The sequence below is a fragment of the Vanacampus margaritifer genome, chromosome 17 (genome assembly GCF_051991255.1).
Source record: "Vanacampus margaritifer isolate UIUO_Vmar chromosome 17, RoL_Vmar_1.0, whole genome shotgun sequence".
In the NCBI taxonomy this organism is placed as follows: Eukaryota; Metazoa; Chordata; class Actinopteri; order Syngnathiformes; family Syngnathidae; genus Vanacampus; species Vanacampus margaritifer.
Genome location: NC_135448.1, coordinates 14223609 through 14233324, shown reverse-complemented (window position 1 = coordinate 14233324; position 9716 = coordinate 14223609). Strand labels below are relative to the sequence as shown.

The 9716-nt window shown below is 37.2% G+C and overlaps 2 protein-coding genes across 3 annotated transcripts in view; one reads left to right on the top strand and one right to left on the bottom strand.

The window, feature by feature from the left end:
* Positions 1-7721: 7721 nt before the first annotated feature.
* Positions 7722-9185, bottom strand: hsbp1l1 (heat shock factor binding protein 1 like 1). The gene is made up of 3 exons (XM_077548032.1): positions 8911-9185; positions 8777-8843; positions 7722-8412 (listed from the first exon to the last, which is right to left on the bottom strand). The coding sequence occupies exons 1-3, from the start codon at positions 8953-8955 to the stop codon at positions 8297-8299; spliced, it is 228 nt and encodes a 75-aa protein (XP_077404158.1). The 5' UTR covers positions 8956-9185; the 3' UTR covers positions 7722-8296.
* Positions 9186-9420: 235 nt separating this feature from the next.
* Positions 9421-9716, top strand: part of slc66a2 (solute carrier family 66 member 2) — a 19335-nt gene continuing 19039 nt past the window's right edge. For both annotated transcript variants that reach the window (XM_077548031.1, XM_077548030.1), the window contains exon 1: positions 9421-9716. This exon is cut by the window's right edge and continues 885 nt beyond it. The gene's annotated coding sequence lies outside the window, so the exon portion shown is untranslated.

Sequence of the window (9716 nt, the reverse complement as noted above, 5' to 3'; positions counted from 1 at the left end):
CTCCGGGGAGGCGGTGCTCTTTTGTCTGGATGGCTGGAGCCGCCTGTCAATCACAGAACGGGTCCAGAGGGGAGATTGGGAGGGAGGATTCATCAGACTTCAAAGACTGTTGATTTTTCCTCTGTTTACACACTTTAAAAAAAAAATTTACATAAAAAAAAAGAGGCCTGATCATCATCATCCAGATAACAGTAATGCATTAATATAGCAATATTATTATTATTAAAAAAAAAAAAAAATTGGTTTGCATGAATTCAAACATTTTTGATACAATTTATTTAAAAAATAAATAAATAAATAAAAAATAAAATAAAAATAAAAAATATATATATATATATATAGTTAAAAAATATATTTAATAATGTGAATTTGATATTTTTTGCTATTACTATTATATTTATTTATATTTACTATTAGAATTAGTGCAATTTTTAATAATATTTTTATGCATAAAATGTGCAATAAATTAACAGTGTAAAATACATTAATATCATTAGTCTACATGTATATATATATATATATATATATATATATATATAAATATAAATAAAAAATAAATAAATATATATATATGTATATATATATGGGAAAACTGTAATAAATCAGCTGACCCCAAAGGGTTCGATCGATCGCTCAAGGCCCACCGAGGCGCATCCAACGGGAGTGACGGAGTCCATCACCTTTCGAGGACCACCGCGGACCGCACATAGCGTAATCTTTGCTGTTTCGTCCTTGGCTCCAAGGTGAGCATTACTCACTTTGACTGAGGTGCAGATAATCAGATAAAATCAGCGGCGTGACGCTCGTGCCGGACCACTTTGGCTCTCGTTTGCACTCGCAATGAACTGCCGTGCAAAGGTCAAATTTGGCTGAAATAAATCATAGCTAAAACTTGCATAAATGATATCTAATTACCGTATATTATTCCGATATTTATGTGAAGACACTGATCACGTTAATGATTTTTCACCATATTTATCAATTGACCAAAATAGACAGTAAGTGTCAATATCTAACCTTTTACTACTATAAATCTCTGCACTTATACCACATTCCCAGGAAATGACAATGTCCCATCACTGGTGAGCTATTTTTAAAATATAATTAAGGCAAACACAATTATTCATTCAGTTTAGAATCCCTTCCCTAACTTTTAATTGAAATATGTATAATTGAAACACCATCAAGGTGTTCCACAAGGAACTGTGGCTGTCTAATTAAACCATGCTTAATTGAAAATATGAAAATAATATGAAACCCTCTAGCCTTTGTTTTTTTTTGTTTTTTTTTCTCCCTCCTATGATTATTGATTTTTGTGCACGTGCCAGTGTGTGCAGGGTGTGTTTGTTGTGTATCCACCAGCAACACCGTGTTGCCACGGGAGACGAACATCCAGTCTACCATTATGCACTCACCCTCCTCGCTCATCATGCCCTCACTCGCCAGCCTCACATTTGCGTGTGCTCTTCTTGACTTTTTTTTTCCCCCTCTTAACTTTTACCAGAAGAGTACACAAATGTGAGTATTTTCCCTGAAAAGATGATGACGGGCTACTTTGTTGTCGGGTGTGTTGAAAGTCATTTTTCTCCCCAGATGTGCTGGGGAAACAGTCATGCCCAACAAATGTAAATGCGAAACATAATATTTATGATTAAAAAAAAAAGCGTGTGGTTCTATTATCTTCAACTTTGTATATTCTGTCAGTTTGGCTGCTCTGTGGCGCCATGCTTGGTCATTCTTGGAACTACAACTGCCATCTGGTTTGGGAGCGGACACTTGCAATTGTTTGCGTTTGTGTGGTGTGTTGTTTAAGACTACGTGATACACTTTCAGAGCAGTTAAAGCACTTTTTCCTCATCGCGTGCGTCCTCTCTCACATTTTAGTCAAGGTGCTAAAAATGGACAAACCGACAGATGATTGACATCGAAAGTCACGCCTTCTGTTTCTGATTGGTTGTTTGTTGTTGTAGCCATGACAGAATTTGTTCGTCACATTTTTCCATACCTAAATATTTGAAATACTTAAATACTGTACTTAATCATAAAAAAAAAATTAACTCATTTACTGCCATTGACGGCTATAGACGTCAAAAATTCATTTGAACTATTTCTATTAGTTTAACATTTTTTCCCCACTTTTGTTAAGAGTATGAAAACCTTTATTGTAAATTTAGAACAGATATAAATTGTGTGATTAATCGTGAGTTAACTATTGAAGTCATGCGATTAATTACAATTAAAAAAAATTAACCGCCTGACGCAACTTAAAGATTATTAAAAATTCGGGGCGTCAGGTGATTAAACATTTTTATCGTAATTATTCGCATGACTTCACGAGTTAACTCACAATTAATCACACATTTTATATCTGTTCTAAATGTACAATGAAAAAAATCTAGGTTTTCATACTCTTGTTAACAAAAATGGGAAAACATGTTAAAGAGAAAGAAAAAAAAAAGTTAAACTAATTGAAATAGTTCAAATTAATTTTTGACGTCTATAGCCGTCAATGGCAGTGAATGAGTTAATAAATGAATAATAATTTAAAAAAAAATACTTATTGTACAAATAAAAGCTCACGCATTACCTACTTTAATTAATGTGCAGCTTTAAAAAAAAAACTTCAAATAAAACAAAATTTTCATGTATGACAATTTTGCTTGACTTTAAGTCACAAAGGTGACATTTGCAACCCCCCCCTCAAAAAATAATCACTTGAAGACAAAAACATCAGATTTGTTGAGTTCCGTTGGGGTTAAATTTATAAAAAAAAATGATGATTCGTTGAACTTTTTTTTTTAGCAATAATTTTTATTTAAAAAACAAAACAAATCAGATCTATGACATTAACAATATTGTGTGACGCAATCATATTTACACCAGCTAATTGACCTTTAATGTGACAACATTATCGGCTGTATGCGTAGGAACTCGTGACCCGATAATGAAATGTCTGACATTGTTAGCGTGTTTGCGTGTGCGTAATCACGTGTGATAAAGTTTAATTGACCTTATTTGCGCTGCATAAAGGACACCTTTTCCCATCCTGGCCCTTTGAACTCTTTCCTCCCATTTTCTTCTCACCCTGTGACGATTGCGCTTTTATACCCGATGACAATGTGACTGGCGCTATAATCGTCACTTGAGCTGAAAAGACTTCTATTTTGAGGCATTTATTTGATTTTTTTTTTTCATGTTTTTTTTTTTTTTCTGGAGAGCTCATTATTGTTCATTCGGTAATTTTACCGATTTGACATGTCATCATCATTGCGCTCTTTTTTATTTATTTATTTATTTTTTTTTACTTTTTTTTATTTTTTATTTTATATGTGGGTGAGCATGTGCGTGTGAGTGTGTATTTTGTGGCATTTATAAGCGTGCAAAATCAGACTTACGTTTAACGGGGCTGCCTTTAAAAAGATACTAAACAGATATGTTCACTTCTCATTTCCACCCCTCAAATATTAATTCAAGGACTGTATTCCTTCTTCTTAAGTCCACACATCATATCCCCCAAAAATGTCCAAGCAGGATTTCTTTTCGAGCAAACTCTTTGCTGGCCGTTGATGAAGTTGGCAGATGTTAATGAGCCTGTCTGTAAGCAGAGCAATGGATGAAGCACCTTGGGCAATGAGCCCCTTAATCATGAAGGGAGGGTGTATGGTAGACAGGGAGAAAGTGGGGCGGGGGGGGGGGGGGGTTAGGGGGGCGGGTAGGCAACCGTGGCGATCACCTCCAATCAAACAATGATTCCGCTCCTGTGACTCCATATAGAAAAAGGAGGAGGGAGCAGAGAGGGCAGTCTGACACATCCTCAATTAGCCACATTAATGAGAAAGAAGAAGAAGATGGAATGAGATGAGGGAGGAGAAGAAACAAAAAGATCCTCCGCAGCTTTAATATAATCCGCAAGGCTTGCCATGCGAGCACTTATTTTGTAATGTCATAATATTTTCACAAATAATCACCAGGGGGCGCTCATAATGAATCAATGAATATAGTGCACACATTTCCCGTTAGTTTTCAGTAACTTGTGGGTATTCTTGAAATCACGACTCTCAAACCAGCGTTTCATCTTTCGACAATGTCCATTTCCGACCTGCGCGCACAACGGGGCCCCTCCAAACACAGACAGTACATACTTGTGACGGGAGAGAACGGTCGTGGCGACAAGTGAGGCTGGGGGGGCCAGTTGCCATGGCGACCAAATAACCTAACGACACAGAAAGGACGGAGGCACACGTAGATGCGGATTATAGTTAGTGTGCCGTTTAAGTGGCAGTCATGAATGTACAAATTTAGCAGAAGAGGAACCATATTTGGTCATTTAAGGTCAAATTTTTGATTGCAAAAATGTCAAAAGTTTTGACATTCTAAGATCAATTTGGAGGTTAAAACTAGGGCTGCAGCTATCGAAAACAGTTGAAATAAATTATTCCAATGATAATCATCAATAAATTGAGTAATGGGAATGTGAGGTGCAGGTTTTATTTTTCGCCACTTGGGGTCGCCATTCCTAACGTTTCACACTATATTATTTGTGACTTTGAATGTGTGTGGCTTTAAACGTTGCAGCCTGGCCTGGTGAGTGATGTGGGAGTCAGCGAGGATCAGTTACTGTGCAATGAATCGAAATACACTCCATAATTACAAAAGCGGCATAATCGTAAACAAAAATAAAAGATGGATACAATTTTTTGTTGATTATATTTATATATTTGCGCCTTTTTTTATTTTTAAATGACTAATTTAATAACTCTTGCTTGATCCAAAAGGAACCTGCATAATTATAGTGTTTCAAAGAAATGTATTTGTTTTAATGGTTTTTTTTTACATTTTCTTGCTTTGTACCAAAAAACTAATCATTGTCCTAATCATGATATCAATTATTACCAAAATAATCGTGATTAATATTTTCTTCATAATCGAGCAGCCCTAGTTACTGATGTTATTTTCAGCCCTAAATCACTAAATTGTTGTCAGGAAACCATTCAAATATTGTTATGTTATGCAACGATATGATCCACTATATAAACATGTATGCAAGTGGCATGTAACATCGGGTTATTACAGGAAATAAATTAGCATGATTTTATTTTTATTTTTTTAGGCTTATTAGTAGGCAACTTCTTCAGCTAAACCTCCGTAAGACCTGAAATGGCCTGTGTGCCAGCAAAAAGTTTCTATTGGCGTGGAAGGAAATATATGAGCGCCGACAGAAGGTGATGTATGCGATCACGGCCCTGAAATAACTGCCGGGCTAAATTTAGACGCAGGTTGCCGGCGGCACAATGGAATAAAATAGAATGTATGAATGAGAGTCTGGCGTTTCTGGGCGAATTCACGGTGACAAAGATAACAGATGGTTGAGTGTGCGCGCGCGTGTGTTTGTGTGTGTCTGTGGTGATAGCCAGAGAGAATGAAAGGTAACAGGGATTTTCACTTCAAAGTGGGAAGCGCCACAGCAGATTAAAGCACACCAGGTATCAAAGAGCCTCAGGTGGTCCGGAGCATTCAAGAGACCCACGGCCCCCCCTCCCATATGATTGCAAGTGTGGGATGGATGGATGCATAGATGGGTGGATGGATGATAGATAGATGATAGATGGATGGATGTATAGAAAGATTATGGAAAGATGATGGATGGATGGATGGATGTTGGATAGAAAGATGATGGATGGTTAGATGTATGGATGGATGGAAAGATGATGGATGGATGGATGATGGATAGAAAGATGATGGATGGATGGATGGAAAGATAGATGGACGGATGGATGGATGATGGATAGAAAGATGATGGATGGTTAGATGTATGGATGGATGGAAAGATGATGGATGGATGATGGATAGAAAGATGATGGATGGATGATGGATAGAAAGATGATGGATGGATGGATGGATGGATGGAAAGATGATGGATGGATGGATGATGGATAGAAAGATGATGGATGGATGATGGATAGAAAGATGATGGATGGATGGATGGATGGATGGAAAGATGATGGATGGATGGATGATGGATAGAAAGATGATGGATGGTTAGATGTATGTATGGATGGATGATGGATAGAAAGATGATGGATGGATGGATGATGGATAGAAAGATGATGGATGGATGGATAGATAGATGGATGGATAGAAAGATGATGGATGGATGGATGGATGATGGATAGAAAGATGATGGATGGATGGATGGAAAGATAGATGGACGGATGGATGGATGATGGATAGAAAGATGATGGATGGTTAGATGTATGGATGGATGGAAAGATGATGGATGGATGATGGATAGAAAGATGATGGATGGATGATGGATAGAAAGATGATGGATGGATGGATGGATGGAAAGATGATGGATGGATGATAGAAAGATGATGGATGGATGGATTGATAGAAAGATGATGGATGGATGGATGATGGATAGAAAGATGATGGATGATGGATGGATGATGGATAGAAAGATGATGGATGGTTAGATGTATGGATGGATGGAAAGATGATGGATGGATGGAAAGATGGAGGGATGATGGATAGAAAGATGATGGATGGATGGAAAGATGATGGATGATGGATATAAAGATGATGGATGGGTGGATGACAGATGGAAAGATGATGGATGGATGGAAAGATGATGGATAGAAATATGATGGATGGATGGAAAGATGATGGATAGAAAGATGATGGATGGGTGGATGGATGGATGGATGGAAAGATGGATGGATGATGGATAGATAGATAGATAGAAACTAAGCATTTTTAACATACAGCACTAAGCAACTAACAGACATTTTGTGCAGACAACATAAAGGTCTGCATCTGCTAGGAATAGAAACAGAAAAGAAGGCACTTGAAACTATTAGCATGTATATTGTACTTCACCAGCTAAGTGAAGAGCGGCAAAGTACCATCACAAGCAAACACACTAACACGATAATTGCGCAAGCACATTAATTTACCCTCTGAAGTGCCCCCCCCCCCAATCTGGGTTGAAGAGTGACCCGTCCATCCCAGTGGAGGGCACCCGACGAGGGCCGCGGGGTCGAAGCTCTCAGCCTCTCCTCCACGCACGCCCCCTCGCCTCTCCACAGTGTTGTGTACTACTGCCGGTTTGTCTTGTAATGACGCAATGGTCTGGTAGCTGCACAATTCCATAATAATAGGAATAAAAAAATACACACACAAAAAAAACTAAAGTGACTAGTCTACCGTTGTGGTTGCCATAGCAACAGAGCCTGGCAGCTGTGATAATGGGCTGTTTTGGTTTAGTATTTGAAGGACACACAAACATCTATGCTGTGGACACAAATGCAGCACGGACTGTTTTGATAAATACTGACATCTGCAGCTCAGGTGCTGAAACTACACCTACTATAACTTTACTGTAATGCCCTCACATGTCCGCCAAGTGAGCCACATAGTCACCGATGCACTTATAGCCTGTTTTTTCAACGCACTATTCTGAAAATGCTACGTGATGAGAAATTAATTAGTAATTAGACTGCTACTTGTTGAATCAGAAATTTTAATTACAATTAAGTAGTAGAAACGGAAATCATTTTTTAAAATCTATATTCAATTAAGAGAAATTACATTGATAAAGATAATGGATGTGAAAACAAATCAGCACCATGGACAGCGATAACCAAAATGCCCAGCAATGAGCTGGTGACGCCACTAGGGGGGGCTAATTCACTAGTTGGGGGGGAAAAACATGCGACACACGTATTTAAAAGCATTTATTTGCAAATTTTGGCAGTTTAGCAGAACGTGATGAAAAGTTGTCATTTTCAAAAATATTTATACATATAAAACTTGCATAGACTTGTTTTGTTGTATTTCCTAGTCTCTTGATTGTTTAAAAATGTTTTATTCTAGTTTTGGCATATTCATTAGGACACATGGGAAAATACTCAGAAAATCATTTTGATGATGCAATATTCTAATTTGAGGTAGCTGTAAAAAAAAATATCCTCAAAATTATGTTTAAAAATTGTTTGTGAATCTATCTACGAGTTTCACTTTTTGAGGTGAGCTACCTGATATATATGTTCAAAAAAACATTTAAAGGCATTTTTTTCAAAATAGCATTTTCAGCATCATACACCAATATAAAATAACATTGGGTTCACCCCCCTCCCCCCCAAAAATTATAATAAATTAAATTAAATTAAATTTTAAAACTTTAAAAAGTGCTGTATAGAGGTAGTGAAGGCGTACATTATTGCTTTACATTTACCGGTAATACTTAATTGGCTGCACCCATAGTTTTGTTCTCTGTGGTGATGTGATGTGGAATCTATTGAGGAAGACCGTCGGCCACTTTGGAATCGGCTTGCTCGTCCATGCCTGCTTCTGTCATGAGCTCCATCACGTTCTCCTCCAGACAACTGATACGTGTTCCCATCTCTTCGAGTGCCATAGTCAAGGAATCACAGCTTTCCGATTTCCCCAAACGCCACTGATGCGTTTTTAAAACAACCAAATAGATTTAAAAAAAAAAAACAGGTCAGGATTTTATGTGACGCTTCTATTAAAACTTAATAGCATAGCACCACCCAGTGGACATACTATATATGTGTGTCTGCGGGGGTTCTCGATTTAAAAAGGTAGGAATTGTTAAATAATTGAAACAAAATTAATATTATTTTCGAGTTTACGAACATCGCGAGATGAATTAGTTTGCGCAGCGGCGTAAGAATAGAACTCAGTCGTAAATCGAGGACCCCTGCAATGACAACAACAAAAAAAGTTGACTCGTGCAATTTAGCAAGGATATTTTGTACTTCCAAATGTTCGGTGATGGCCTGGAATCTTCCCCGTAGTCGCTGCATTGTTTCTTCCATCTGTAGTAAACAATGAAAATCATATTTGTGACCAGTCTAACTACAAAAACGCTACAATGTAACTTACCGCCTGTGTCATTTCTTTGGCTGCTTTGCACTCAGTTTTGGACATCCTTAAGCAGGCGTTTCGCTCACCACTGCGTTTAGTATACTACACCAAACGACCGTTTTATTTCATTTAAATGAAGAAGAAAACACATCCATCTCTAGCGTTAGCTGCAAGCATTCAGCAACTTTGATTCAACTTTCGCTAGCGTCCTTAAAGTAAAGCAATTTCCGTCCTTTGCAGTCATAACTTCAAAATAAAATTGGATAAGGGAACATTGATGATAAACCGTGTTTATTTTAGCTGCGAATGTAGTTTTATTCTGAAGGTATGTATAAGGTATTTCCGGTAGTATGTAAATACCCAATTTGTACACTTTTTCGACCTGAGTCATTGTTCCATTCAGGCAAGGGAGTGAATGTTTAACTCTTTGCCAACTTGTATATCCATAGAGTATATAGTAATACTATTTCGCTATAAAGTTTTACGTTTTTTTGTATTGATATAATTGTTATATAAGAGATTACATCTGTGTCACTCACAGATGATGCTGTTACATAACTATAAATCCATCTTTAGCAGTGAGGTATTTGAATGTAATCATGATAGCACACTGACATTTTAGTACCATACCACTCTTGAATGCACTGTGACATGTATAATTACTGCTAAACGTTTCCCGTGGCGCGTTAAAACTTAACGAAAACGAAATTATTTACAATTAACTGGTCATTCCAATATGTAGTTTGGTTTATTTTTTCTTTTCTTTTTTTAGAAACGCGTACTCTCATTTTTCGTTTAGTTGCGACGAAATAGAGTAGTGAATG

What these genes read in the sequence shown, in the direction of transcription:
- hsbp1l1 (XM_077548032.1), bottom strand. Translation starts at nt 8,955, where the DNA reads ATGTCCAAAACTGAGTGCAAAGCAGCCAAAGAAATGACACAGGCG. An exon ending in CCAAAGAAATGACACAGGCG is followed by an intron (nt 8,844 to 8,910) that starts GTAAGTTACATT and finishes TGTTTACTACAG; the next exon opens with ATGGAAGAAACAATGCAGCG. An exon ending in CGAACATTTGGAAGTACAAA is followed by an intron (nt 8,413 to 8,776) that starts ATATCCTTGCTA and finishes TGACTATGGCAC; the next exon opens with TCGAAGAGATGGGAACACGT.